Below are 14,991 nucleotides of genomic sequence, written 5' to 3' on the forward strand. Positions count from 1 at the left end.
TGGTGGCGCTGTTTAGTTTGAAAGCCAACGCATTCCTTGGTAAAAATGGCTGCCTCCGTGAGTTTTATGTGTCGGACTAGTTAGCTACTTTGCTCTGAAGCTGTTCTCTTGGCGATTATTTTCAAATTTGACAAAGGTAAGGACATATTGATATGCCATTTCGCCGTTTGAAAACTACCGTCGATATTTACCTAACAGTTGACATTAGAAGTACACCTAACACTGACAGGTACATTCATCGTATCGTTTGTTTACGTTCACAACCATTAACCACCACAAACATACTGGTTCCATTCTAATGCTGGTGTGAACCGTTCGTTCTTTGTATGAATTGTGTCACAGACCCTCTGGACTGTGATTGTGTGAAGGTCTCTGTCTCGTACGCATTCACGATTGTGCTTTCCATGACTGGACTGATCGTGATGTATTGTAAAGACTATGCCTACCAACTACAACTACAAGGGCGCGTGACTCGTCGCAAATACAAGCATCAGGCATCGCACACTGACAAATAAAAGGGTTTTCAACATTGTGGAAGGACAAGATCCTTTTTGCATCACAGGGGGCTCTGCAAAGCGAAGAGTCAAGCGCCCTTGGCTACAATGATCTGGTAAGATCTGACATATTATAGTATTTCTACCTCCATGAAGAAGATATAGGATTCATAGTCATCACTCACTTTTCCTGTGACAGTTCTTGGTCAAATATTACAAGTATAGAAATAATGGGCAATGTCCTGACCATTAACGTTTATTTATGGGCAAGGGTGAGAGGAAAGCCAAATATTAACGCGGGCCGTTAATTTCCTCTTGCCCCACCAATAAATAAACATTTAATGGTCAGGGCGGAGTCTGTTATTCCCATTATATTATCAACAAACCCAAGAAAACTGTCAAAATTTACAAAAATTTGCCACGCGAAAGACACCAGGGCCCCGGAACTCATGTAATATGTGATGCACTGTCATGTGCGCAGTAAAAAATTTCGTAAATTGGGAAATTTTTGAGGGAAAAATAATCTAAACTTGGCCCACAAGTGCTTCATTTTGTTTTGTGATTGATTATGAGTTTTGTACAAATCACAATTTATGTTTATTTGTAAAGTTATGACTTTAACATTATGATTTATATTCATAGGCATGTAAACAAAGCATAGTACTGTGTATTTGTGGTCAGTCACGTGGTTCAGCTTTACCAATTAAAATGCGACGAACAGGGCATGGTAATATAATACTCCACAACTTCTGGTCTCATAATGATTGTTGTTGCTTCTTTTAATTTTCTACACCTTTCAAATCATTTCAGTTTTTGAAAGACACATTGAATAATGGCTCATCTACTTGGAAGCAAGTTCTGCATTGAAAGCCTTGGCTCCGATGTGGAGGACTTGCAGACAACTATCAATGAAGTTTTCTCTAGGGTTGGACCTGTCAGATTTCCCTCTTGGAAATTTCCTGATAAGGTATGCAATGTTACCTTCTTCCCTGCTTTACAAATAGTGGTACAGTGATACCAGCAGAGTCTACATCACATGACTCATTATTGGAAAGCAGATGAGAATCTTTGCCCAGACTCCTTACTTTTGCTTTTGCGAAAATACTCATAGTAATACATAATGTGAGGGCACAGACAAGTTTTTTCTCTCTGTATGTGGTGAGGGCAATTGTATCTGATATGCCTGTATGGAAAATATGGCACAGCACACCTGGTTTGAAAGTATCCTTTCATAAATAATCATCATTTTGTCTGCACACCTCTAAGAAATATTGATAAACCTACTGAAAATGTGAAAGTTATGTATGTTGCCTCCATATGTAACTTTAAACTCTGAAATGTTCACATGGTGTCATCAGCACTTTCTTTACATCTTGTATACATGCAATGTCACAAAGCAATGTCTGTTTACATTTTTCAGATTTCATGTGATATTGACATCGCTGAACTCCTTGGTGACTATTGTTACAAAGAAGATGATGAAGAGGACTGCCAGGTGTCTCACATAATGATGTTTGAACTAGTCATTGACAGGTCTGTTTTCATTTTACCACCAACTCTTCATAGATTTACTTGAACATACATGAAGAGGAGTCATGCTTTAAACTGTTATAACATCTGCAACGGACAACTTTATGATTTATTGTGGCCATCCTTTTCATTTGGAGATTGTAAACTTTGAAATTCTCTGAGAATCCAAAGCTTGGAAACTTTTCAAAGGAAAACTAAAAGTGATCTAGTCACAGTGACATACCTCGGTTTAGCTGTCCAGGATCACAGAGTTAAATATTATCTGTGAATTTTTGGTGTGATATAAAACTTTGCGAGCTGTGGCCAGTAGTTGGTGAAAATGCACATTTCACATTTTTGAAGCTAACGTGCTACGGGCAATTGTATGCGATTGTGCATTACAGAACCCAAACATGTAAGGCCAATGTGCATGACTATACACAGTAAAAGTCTGCACATTACACATTTTAGACATGGTAGGGCCTGATAAAATTTGAGGAAGCACCCACAAATGATATACACGTTAGACATTTTAGACCTGTTGAGTCTTTAGATGTTAGGTTGGCACGATACATGATAGGTTTGCACTATTGGCATGATAGATTTTGACTGATGTTGAGAACCTAAAATGATATACACGTTAAACATGTTAGACACGATAGGTCTGTACATGTTATAGGTCTACACTATACACTATACATGATTGGCATGATAGAATTTGACTCATGTTAAGAAACTAAATTGATATACATGTTAGACATTTTAAACACATTAGGTCAGTACACGTTAGTTTTGCACGTGAGATGATAGATTTGTAAGATTGGCATAATATATTCTGACTCAGGTTGATATCCTAAAATGACATTTAAGACACGTTTGGTCAGTACACAATAGGTCTGCTCGATACACGATAGGTTTGCATGATTGGCATGATTTTATTTGACTAATTTTTTTTACCTATGATATACACGTTAGACATATAAGACACGAAAAGGTCTGTACACGTTTGTTCTGAGCGTTACACGATCTTAACATTTTGCATGATAGATTTTGACTCATGTCACTCGGCATCTTAGACTTTGAAGAAAGATGGAAAGTGTGAAATAGAGCAAAACGTTCCATTCTCACATTCTACATTTTATACATCATTATTGTCATAAAAATATTTTTATACTACCTATGGAGATAGTAATTCTTCATTTCTTTGACTGTATTTTGAGTTTCAGCATAAAATAAGAATTTTTAGGTATACCGTTCATTGAAAATGTAAGTGAACAATATATTGTTACGAACATCGCATGGAAATAAAAGAAGATAGAAAATGATAAAGAAATCATCACACACACACCACCTGATACATGATACATACATCTTGGCCATTACACAAGTTAAAATGCATAAAATTACAAAGTTTTATTTACACTAAGAATAGGTTAACATCGGATCATGTTACGGTTGAAGTCAAAGACTTTAAATTTTGCTCAAAATTTTCCCTGTGAATCTTGAAACCATTCTCTAAGAAATAAAATCATGGGTCATGCTACCCAATTATGTATTGGAGAAACAAATAACCTAAGATTTTGCGATAATTATAAATCAAAGCTGCCACCATTCCCATCTGTATGAAGAATATTAATATTTTCGAATTTGAAAAAATAAGACTGTGAATTAAGTTCTTGCACCAAGGGCTTGAAAACGAAGCTCCACAAATGTTACACAAGGAATGAGTTGTAAAAGTGTGAGAGTCTGAAGTCTGTTCCCGAGGCATGTTTTACCTTAAAAGACACGGTGTCTTCTAACTATAGTCTGGCCATGAAAATGATACTAATTTGTGTTCATTGTCTTGTCTAGAATTCGCATCTACGTTTTGTTATATGTCTTTGTTGTCCACCGATTTGCAACCTGTGTCACTGTGTAAGTCTTCATTGTCGACTGGTTTTACATGCGCTATTTCCTTATGCAGTGAAATTACATCATCGTCATCAAAGTTAACTTTTCCTTTTTTGGCCACAGTGTGTGGGGTAGCTATTTCATTTGCCTGCATGGACTTCGTATACTCCCTGATACCAACATTGTATTTTCTCAGCAATGTTGTAAAATTGATGAGGTCTTCTGTTCCATAAATCGGGTAATCTTCTTGATAAACTTGTGCTGCCCCCGCCTGCCCTTCTTTCCGTTGACGTCTTCTCTGTGCACAACGTACTCTCCCAAACCTTCTGTACTGAGCTGTTCAAAAGCACCTTTGTGCTCTGTGTTAATTTTTCTGTTTCTTTGATTAAATGCAGCTTGGTAGACGACACCTCCATTAAACAACAACACTCCTCTTATAAAGCGTAACTTGCCTATCAATGAGTGTCGCTGCCCTTTGTATCCCATCGCTGGTTTCGTTGTCATTGTTGTAGCGGAACCAAAGTTTTTTCTTGGTGACGAAGAATGACATAAGATTGACTGCGCGCTCTCCTTGGATTAACAGCTGACAGTTGTTTCACAGAGAAATGCTCCACTTCACCCTTCCGGGTCCTGATCTCTTCTGTCTCCTGTGCATCCGGTCTTGCATCAACCAATTTATTAAGTAGGTCTTCATCTGTATTGGCGCATAAGAACTTTCTCCGCAATCGTGTAGAAACGTGGAAGCGTCCTCCATGGCCTGAAGTAATAGTCCCAGTCTTAACAGCTGCCCTTTGGCCTTTCCTACGACCATAAAAGATAAAATGTAATGAAATTTACAAAACAATTAATGTCATTCTTCTATTGATTTTGGTGTGATACCATCAGTTTTCAAAAAATCAACCACTTACAATTGTATAGGTCGTTTGTTGTCTGTTCTAAAGTGTTGATTGCAGCCACATTTGATTGATCTTGCATTAAAATACCGTAGTGTTGCAAGTTAATCAGTGTTTTTCCTTTAATAATGTTTTTAAAAATAGATTTTGGTTAGCATGATGTTGTACGTGGAAATAAAATTTGTAGATTTTTGTTTTTAGTTGTATGTTGGTTCCTTGGAAACTTGTGTTTGTGTCGCATTCCGTTATGATGTTAAAAGTGTTTGCATGGCACAATAATACCTCTTAATTGCAATTATAATGTATTGTCAAGGTACATTAAATTGTAGACAGGAGAGAAACAGTATGGGAAGCTACCACAAAGAACAAAGAACTGTAGAAGCAATGAGCTATGTAGTTTGGAATAAATAGAAATGTGTGAAATGATTTTTGCATAATTATCAGCTGGGTGATAGCTGCTGCTCAGCATCCGGTAGTTTGCAGTAAACGTCATTCAACTTATTTTCAGCACATAGTCGTCGTTCCAATTGAAGACAGATTCTGTCATCCTAAAGATTTATTCGTAGATGTGACAAAGAAACATTGCATTCCTTCTAAATGGGATTATATACCATTAATAAACAATGAAAATAAAAATAACTTTATGGCCAGTCCTGCAGAAAAATATGTAAACAATAGCATTGGAGAGAGTGAGCGTATGAACCAAAAGTACAGGAAGAATGATGATGGGTGTAAAAAAATCTTTGTGGAATGACTGATGTGAGTTTCGTCTTTGCATGTTAGCTCCCAATTGTGCCAAAATGCATGTATTTAATATAATATCAATTAATACTGAAGAAAAGGTATTCTGAATCACTCTTGTTGCTACTAAAAAGTTGTGTTTAGGACACACTGAATTTAAGACCTGTGAGATACTACGACAGTTGGATGGTAATTGGATTTGTTTATAAGTGGTTATGCAAATCCAATGTAATTTATTCCAGCATAGTTCGTTCAAAGGAAATACCGCAGCTCCCATCCTGTTTCTCGACTGTCTATGGTAAAATACAACCGACTCTTGTTGATACATACTTAGATCTCAAAATTAATCAATAATACTTTGCATGATTTTTTTCTTAATTAACGTTGTCTTATTTATGAATGCATGCAAAATGTCAGATACTGTTATAAACCTCAAAGTACATGACATGTAGATTGACAATTCCTAAAATGAAAGAAAACACTCACCACTCATGTAGCTATCTTTGTGGTGATGATTAGCTAAATAGGTCAAATATTCATTGTATTGGGCTTTCAGTATTTGGGTGGCTTCTTCTGTTGGTTTGTAGGTTGCAAGTGCTTCATGGAGGATTTAGGGGCGACGTCAAAAGATCGATGTTTGAAAAAAAACTTAATTGCTTAAGTTTGGGGGTGGGGGGTTTCGGCCAAATTAATTTCTGTGCAGTCAAAAACGATTTAACGCCTTTTTGGCAAATTTTACGATTTCAAGGCTGTTTTTTGTACGCTAAAACCGATCCAGTCACCCGTATTTTTGTTACCTTATAATGGTTTTCAATTTTTATTTAATTCAATGGTACATTGGTACGTTGCTTGAAAAGATCAGTACAGGGTATGAGTCCGCAATGTTTTTCAATTTTAGGTCAGTTAAGTTAGAAGGGGGGGGGGGTCTGAGGCCAAACTTAAGCAATTAAGTTAGATTTATTATATTGAACTTTTGATGTTGCCCCTTATAGAGCCAGCAAAAACCTTTGCAGCGACAGTAGCTTGAAATTCAAATCAGAGGTTTCTTCCGCTATTGACTGAATACAGGTTTTGGCAGACATACCAAAAATCTGGTGAACAACCCGTCATTATTTTTTGTGTACATCTTTTTCTCCAAGCATGGCAAGCATGGATATGTGATTTACCTAAACAGTGCCCAACTACAGGAAGTAGTGGCTTAAAGACAAACTCGTTTGGTATAGAGTGAGCATAGCTGATGTTTTTCTAACATACGTCTTGTGTGATCATCCACAATGACATTTAAATCTAGATTCTCCTAGTGGCATTTCAGAGCAGTACTTGATATATTTGAAGAGGAAGACATGGTGATGATTACAAGCGATGGGAGAAACCAGTAAATGTTACACAGTGCGTCGATACACGTTGTGGAGTAATGTAGTTTAAAGGAGTGGCACGTTTGATTGGTCAAGAATATGTGAAATTATCAGTCAGGTGATGCTGTCGATGGATGATTCCCACTTATTCTTGGCGTCAGATTAGCTGTTCTTCTAAAGGTGTTAATGTTTTAAAATCGATGAAATGAAAATTGAGCAATGAACGTACCAAACCATATTGAAAGTTAAAAATCGTAACTCACTAATATATGATGCTTCACATTAGGCATACGCAATACTTGAAGTTCTAACAAACTAAAGTCAAACACTGTTGATGACTGACTGTACATGATGAAACTAACGAAATAAAACAAACAATAAAACTAAAATAACGCCAGAAATTCTTCCATTTACTGTCAGTCCACTATGTACGAAACAATGTTGGTGTCGATAATATCATTATAATAATCATGATGGCACATTGTACTATTTTTTGTCGCCAGGCAGGTGACAGCCATGCACAAATTGTACTGTTATCAAAGGCAATCTCACCTGCAAACTGCAGCCCAACTAAATATATGCAAGATATAACGAGAGTGAGTTCATCATGTAAATAATCTTGGGTTCAAATAATAATGAGAGTACATAGTTCTCTGCATCCTTTGCTGCCTCCATGGATAATCTTGCAAAACAAGCGAATTTCTGCACTTTCCTCAGGTGACAGGATTGATACATTTTGAAATCCAGCAACGTCAGAATCTTTTTTTTTTCCATGGAAGCTAGTTCATTTACAGTGTGATTTCCTCTGGTGTCAATTTCCGAAAATGAGTAAGGTGCCAACCCCCTGCTCAAATTTATAAGCAATATTTATGCATGCTACTCAGAGTGCCTCAATATCACATTTACAGAATTATTCTGAGCACAAGGCTTGGTCATGTAATCTGTACTGCTGTTTATAATTGTGGAATTATTTTTGGACGGTGCGAACTATTCGGATCAGAATCGCTGACACAAGTGTATTGCTTCCTCTGTTGCTATTAGCTAATGCTAGTAACTTTCCGATGTTTTTGGCATACAATGATGGGCATCACCTGTACAAGTTTATAATAAATTTGTTGTAATGTCAGCCGGTCATCAAAAATACTGAGTAATTTAACAATTGTTGTCGACAGATTACACTTTAAAAATCACATATCTTCCTGTTGTAAAAAGAATATGAATCTGGATGACCATGAAGTTCTCTGCAACATAAACATGGAGGCATATGAGTAGACATTTTTCTTGATGGCTCGCTTTAAACATGCTGTTCGACATGTGAATTCTGTCAGATTCAACTTACATGTATTTCTGCTTACTGTGTGTGATATGTACCAGTACAACAAAAAACAATTAAAATGCAAATTCTGAACATTAACTGACGGCAACACTGTGGGCAGCACACAACTTTACTTACGCTGCTTTCATAATTGTTTTGTGTTTATAAATAAATGCAGCTTTACTGTATTAAATATCATTCAGTGTTTTCACTTCCTTCAACTTCTATCATGCCTATTGTGTAAACCTATCTTATAATGGGCCGACCTAACATGTACAAACCTAACATGTCTAAAATGTGTAAAGTGTATATTATTTTCGTTTGCACCCAATACGAGAAAGCGATGTAGAGTGGCTTTTACCAAAAGTTTGTGGGCCATCACATTCATCCCACAATCTACTTAACAGCCGAGCACCCCTAAAATATCTCCAAAATCATATGATAATCGATAACAACTGTAAACTGTTGTTAAGCAACAATGAAAACGAAGGGAATGTCAGTAATGAACATCAATTGTGCTGACTTAACGTGTATGGACGTAACGTGTGTAAAATGTCTAACGTGTATATCATTTTAGGGTCTCAACATTAGTCAAATTCTATCATGCCAATCATGCAAACTTATTGTGTAACATGCCAACCTAACATGTATGGACCTAACGTGCCTAAAATGGTCTAGCGTGTATGTCATTTTAGGGTCTCAAGATAAATCGAATTGTACTATACCAATCGTGTAGTCATGATATACACGTTAGATGTTTTTGACACGATAGGTGTGTACATGTTGGGTCTGCACAATACACGATAGGTTTGCAAGATTGGTATGATAGAATTGGACTTATCTTAACACCCGAAAATGATATACACATTAGACATTTTAGACATGATAGGTTTGTACATATTAGGTCTGTACGATACAAATAGGTTTGCACGTTTGGCATTTTAGGCACCTAACATGTCAAACATGCTCGACTAAAATGTAAAAGTGTCTAAAATGAAAAAAATCCTGACTTCTGGTCGTGGATGAACTTTGCAGGGAGATACATTTATTAATCATACGCTTCTGAAATAAACTTCTAGGACAAGTGAGGAGATGTGATGAAAGAAGCAAGTTTTCATGTCATGTACTATGTTGAAACAAATGGTTTCTAATATGGATAATGTAAATACTTAACTTTTTCCAATAATAATAATAAGAATGCCACCTATGATCAGAGATACACTTTGATATCTTATCACTTTACCCTGAGTATCAAATAAAATTGTCACTGGGAAGTAATGATGGACAATCGCAAACTGAAGGCCTAGGAAGACAGCAGCAAGGACGAGCATCTTCGTCAGCGTGTAACAAAGTGTTAACAGCTGTTCCCCCTTCTGTTCCAGGGTCATGCTACTGCTTCAGAGTTTTACACGTTTCCTCGATCAACTTACTACCACCGGGGGCAGCCCGCCGAGTGGAAATGAAAGTGTTGGTTCACAGATGTCCATTGGTCTTGCCACAAAGAGGTTCTGGAATAAAGTGATACAGGTGTTCACAAATTACAAACAACTCCAATCAGAGGTAATGTTACAATTGTTAACCACTCAGATAGATATATGATTGATCAGAGGCTGAAAAAGCCTGAGGTGACAAGTTATGCTGTGAATTAGATAAACAGTTCATATGCATCAAAATGGTGTTTCTGTGTACCATTATGGAAAATTTCTTTTTCTTTTTCTGTTTCTATTGACACTATGGTGTGTTAAGCACTCTCATTTCCAGCACATACAGAACATGACGTGAAAGTCCATTGTGGTTTATCAACACAGTCAGAAAAGATTCTTTCAAGTCCAAAACTCTGAAACTACCAAGCTGTCTTTGAAAGCTCTCAAAGATTCCACTCTCAAGTCTCAAATTTCAGGAGAACAATTGCACAAAAATCCCAACACTTACATGTAACTCTGAAAGCAAGGAGATTGATTTGATCAAGGCCCACTTTTTTTAGGCTGGCTTTCTCATAGTTTTCTCTCTCATGCATGTTATGCATATCTTTTTACATGTTCTTCCTTTCTATTAGATTTTTTACTGTTTATCTTTATCTTTGTTACAGAATAAGAGCAAAAATAGAACAATTGCAAAATTAGAAAATGTTGTCACTGCTCTTGATGAAGAAAATGAAAGTTTAAAACCGACAGATGTCAGGGCATCTAGAATGTTTCATTTGATTGGTCAAGAAGCTGTTGGACAGAGTGTCTCGTTGGGACTCAGTGGACTTATTCCTCCAAACAAAGCAGACGATCCTTTCTACCAGCGACCTGTGCAAAAGCCAAGGGACGAAATCGCAAAAGATGTCAGGACCGTGCCGTGCCAGACATTGGAGACAGCGTTTGTGCCATGTGAGTCCTGTGCGTGCGTACAGCTTGGCCTCAAAGAGGTCAGCAACGTCATCATAGATGTTTGCCGGACTCAAAATCTCCCATGTGCCGTTGCCAAACACAAGAAGCAGGAACATGATTCTGTGATGTCGGCCACCGATGTTTCCAGATGGGTTGGAGAACAAGGAAAGGACTTGGCCAGGATTAACAAACACTTGGAAAACTTAATGAAACACATTGAACCACTGAAGGCTGACCTGACTGCATCAGAAGAGAAATGTTCCAAACTAGAAGACAAAGTGGCGCACTCGGACAAAGACATAAAGAAGGAAAAAGATAAACAGAGCAATTTGATCAGACAACATGAAGTCAAACTGAAAGAAATTGAGAAAACACATTGTGACTCATTGGCCGTTGTTGAACGGACTAACAATGAACTGAAAAGTGGGAAAAAGAAAGCAGAGGAACAGGTGACAAATTTGAGAAAGGAACTTGTCAAACAGAAAGATGCTCTGGAAGAACTAGGTATGTAAAAATGTTTCTGTTTTATGGTTGAATGTTTTTAAAGGAGAATAATATACTTAGGTCTTAGGAGGCAAAACATACATCGTCATGTATCAAAATTTTTGAAATTTTGCTTTGTAATGTTGCATGGTAGGTGCCCAAACAAGGGCGATGTTGCAATAGGATTTCACTTTTTCAGTTGTATACTGGCAAATGAAGTCTGTGTGCATTTGATTCCAGTGAATTGTTTCAAAAACTGAAAAATACTAACACAATCAATGAATGAGGAGTACACTGCTGCTGGAATACTTACCGCCCCTTCCATGCTTTTGCTGTCAGTCATCTTCTTTTATGCCATTAACATAAAAATATGTTCAAAGCTATCGTTTTAGATTACCAAACTTACAGATTCCATTCCAGCAACTATCGTTTCCCTACCCAAACTATGCTGCATGGTGTCAAAGCTGTCGTTTTCATTCAAAAGCTACACTTTCTTAGGTACCCCTGAATTGCCAGAGTTAAAATGTCTCACACTTTATGTCTCACGTGAACTAGAGTGTGAGAGACGTTCCATCTCAGCTAGTTTGAATATTTGATTTTCATTGGTTATTTTATAACTTCCCGTAGAATCATCCAGGAAGACATTACTGAAAGATCTTGAAGAAAAGACTGCTGTTGCTGAGAAAGTGGATAAATTGGAAAAGTGTGTGCAGGAAATGCAAACTGAATTAGAGTCTGCCCAGAAACAACTTGATGCTTCCGGCAAAATACTGCAGAAGGAACAGGCTAAAAGCAGGAGTGTTGCCAAGCATGAGCAGGTGAGTAAACAAGTTTGAACAAAGAACCAGTGGCGGTTTGACATAATTGATTCACTTTGCTGATAATCAAAGTGGAATGTACATGCAAATTAATAACAACATTTTTCACCAGTTCATTTAATGAATACCTGGGTTTGATATTTATGTAGATCAATGGCACTGCTTTCCACCACTTAATTTCTTCAATAATTCAGGTTTAGAAGAAAACAATTGGTATGTTTGATTTTTCCGTATTTCGATATGCAGGCAATGCAGAGTAAACATGAAGCATTGATTCAAAGAGTTGATGAACTTGACCAAGAATGTGAAGAACTGAAGGAGAGGGTAGTACAGCTGGAAGATGAAAATGAAGAACTCCAAGATGCTCAGGAAGAAGTCAAGAAACTCAAAAAGTCACTGGAGAGGAAAAGGCATGTAGTCAATGTATTCCAGTTTGTATGATGTGGGTATTTGGCAAAATATGACTGTGTCAACCCTTTTATTAACATGAACATTTTCTCTGTCATAAACCTGATGTGAAGAATTACACCATATTTTCATAATACATTTATGAAATAAATAATGTGAAGGATAGCACTTAGCCTCCTGTGCATTTTCATGTCCAAATTTTCTATTTAGACGCAACCTTGTGAAAGCGATGAAAACAAGATGTAATTTCCTGGTATAGCTCAGTGTCATTATTTACAGATTTTTTTTAGTTAAATGATGAACCTCTGATTGTGTACAAGTATATGTGAGTTTGGTGTGTAGCTTAAGTTTGACATATATGAAACGTCATGGGTATGGTGCTTTAACCCTTTCACCACTATGGTATTTGCCAAATCCATGGTTATCAATGGTGATATGGACCTACGTACAGGACTTTTGGGGTGAACAGGTGTTGGTATAGAAAGTCACACTTTGTATATCCAGTTGCATCATGTAATGATTGAATATACCAGTGTGCTTCAGTCATATGATACATTCTTAAACTAAGCTTTTTTATCACAAATTGAAGATGGAAGATTTCTTTCACAAAATGTCCAGAGTGGTCATTTTACAGCAAATCTGCAGAAATAAAGTTGAATAATCTGGTGTCTTTGTAGGAATTGGTGAAACAAATGACCAATGAGAAGAATTCATTGGAGTTTTCAATCAGAGATTTACAGACAATGATCAACAACCTGGAAGATGATCTGAAGGAAACCAAGGATAGAGAGAGACTGATGGTGCAATATCCGGATCTGAACGTTGGATCTCTTCCTCCTGAAGCTACTCCAGAAAGTAAGATGACATAGATTACTGGTATCATCCCACTTACAGTAGAGCCACTTATGTGTGTGTGTGTGTGTCTGTATGTGTGTGTGTGTGTGTGTGTGTGTGTGAGAGAGAGAGAGAGAGAGAGAGAGAGAGAGAGAGAGGGGTAAAAGCACCCATTCTTTATTTAGACATTGAACAAGGTAACAACAAACATGATTGATTATAGCATGTGTAGAGCAGAAGTTTCACTGTCTTCAACTCCACCAATGGCATTACCATTTGACATGCACCTTGAGGTTAAATCATACCAACTCTCTATCTTACCACTTTGACTGTGCCAAATATGTCGTACAAGTGTGATGTTTATCTGTGTCAGTTTTGAAGTTACCATAAAATTGCAACATATCTGTTTGAACTGAAGATTAAGAGGGACATTTCGTCGTTTAATTATTTCCACCCTGTACATGTGTGACAAATGAAGAAATCAATTATCCCAAAAAATTATCATAAGCGTATTGCTATTTGCTTTGCATTACAGCATGTTATATTTTCATTATTGTCCAGGGTTTGGAGATATCTTTTAAATCGTTAAATACTAGGAAAAGCCTTTTCTTCTGGCAAGGTTTTGGTATACAGAATATTTCTTCCTAGAGCAATTTTTTTCAGCATTCCATGCATTTTGAATGTTTATTGTACTGCCTACCTTTTAGAGGATCAAGAAGAGAAAATTCCCATCATTGTATTTTACCTTGTAGGCTCTGGTGACATCGCAGTGGACATGGAGAGACAGGTACAAGCCAACAATATCAGAATTCAGATACTGGAAGAACACAACAGCTCCCTCAGGCAGACACTTACAAAATTGAAAGAAACTTCACAGCCAAACACAACACAGACATACCAGGTATGGTAATGTGTGTAGCATGTGTTGAAATGTCATTTAGCAGCAAGAACTTTGACAGTGGCTATTGTGATTAGCCCCCAAGTGTTATTTATATTGGTGGTACATGTACGTTCATTGAATATAAAACACTCTAACCGTCACCCATCCTTTGTGCTCAGAAACTCTCAGTGTTCTCTGTGGAAATTGAAGGGGAAAAAATAGACAGGAAAAAACAGAACAATTACTGTATTGCACATAAAGTGCCAAAACATTTACCAATGTTAGAAATTCAAACATGTTGCTACTCTTTCTGCGTACCCAGTTAAATAAAGTTAAAATTGTTATGTTTTCAAGTAAAAAAGGCTATGAACTCATACTCCCTATGTGTTGCTTTAATTTCAAAAAGCTTCGAAGAGCTGTCATTCTACACATACTACTGTTGACTGTCAGCTAATTCCGGTATCAGCTTTCTTTGAATTCATGTAGGCTTGTGTGCATATATTTTGATTCCATATTTAATATATTCTTGCATATTGTTCCTACAGAATTCTGGACCAGTTCCCCTGTGGAAGATGGACAACTCCATGCCTCGTGAAGACCAATACAACAGACCTCCAGAGAGACATGTGGAAGAGAAACCACAGAGACTTTGGTCTGGACACTCACAATCATCTCAACAAAGTCAACAGCACAGAGATCTCTATAGTTACCAGTAGGTCATAGGTCATTTTAAACAATATTGGCATAAGGAATTACAGATGATCGGTATAACCATGGTTGGCACCAGATTGTATTTGCAAGCCGCTTACTATGTTTTTGGGTTGCAGTGAACTTTTTCCTCTGATTGTGATAGACAACCTTTAATAGAGGTATTTTATAGCAGGACTCCTCTGTTCAGAGAGTAAGGAAAATATTGCTGTTTACAACGTCCCCCTCTTTTGTCAGCTGTGACGTTACTCTTCAATGAAGTACATACTGTAGCTCAATAAACAACCT

The 14,991-nt window shown here is 37.1% G+C and overlaps 1 protein-coding gene across 1 annotated transcript in view; it reads left to right on the forward strand.

Moving 5' to 3' along the window:
- LOC139146287 (coiled-coil domain-containing protein 157-like) overlaps positions 1-14,991 on the forward strand; it is an 18,875-nt gene continuing 3,884 nt past the window's right edge. Inside the window, exons 1-10 of the mRNA XM_070717695.1 lie at positions 1-136; positions 1,305-1,461; positions 1,915-2,027; positions 9,580-9,757; positions 10,287-11,076; positions 11,683-11,873; positions 12,120-12,308; positions 12,959-13,136; positions 13,868-14,016; positions 14,541-14,707. Coding sequence (XP_070573796.1) covers positions 1,327-1,461; positions 1,915-2,027; positions 9,580-9,757; positions 10,287-11,076; positions 11,683-11,873; positions 12,120-12,308; positions 12,959-13,136; positions 13,868-14,016; positions 14,541-14,707 — 2,090 coding nt within the window. The 5' untranslated portion in view covers positions 1-136; positions 1,305-1,326. The remainder of the gene's footprint in view (positions 137-1,304; positions 1,462-1,914; positions 2,028-9,579; positions 9,758-10,286; positions 11,077-11,682; positions 11,874-12,119; positions 12,309-12,958; positions 13,137-13,867; positions 14,017-14,540; positions 14,708-14,991) is intronic.

The sequence above is a fragment of the Ptychodera flava genome, chromosome 12 (genome assembly GCF_041260155.1).
Source record: "Ptychodera flava strain L36383 chromosome 12, AS_Pfla_20210202, whole genome shotgun sequence".
Taxonomy (NCBI): Eukaryota; Metazoa; Hemichordata; class Enteropneusta; family Ptychoderidae; genus Ptychodera; species Ptychodera flava.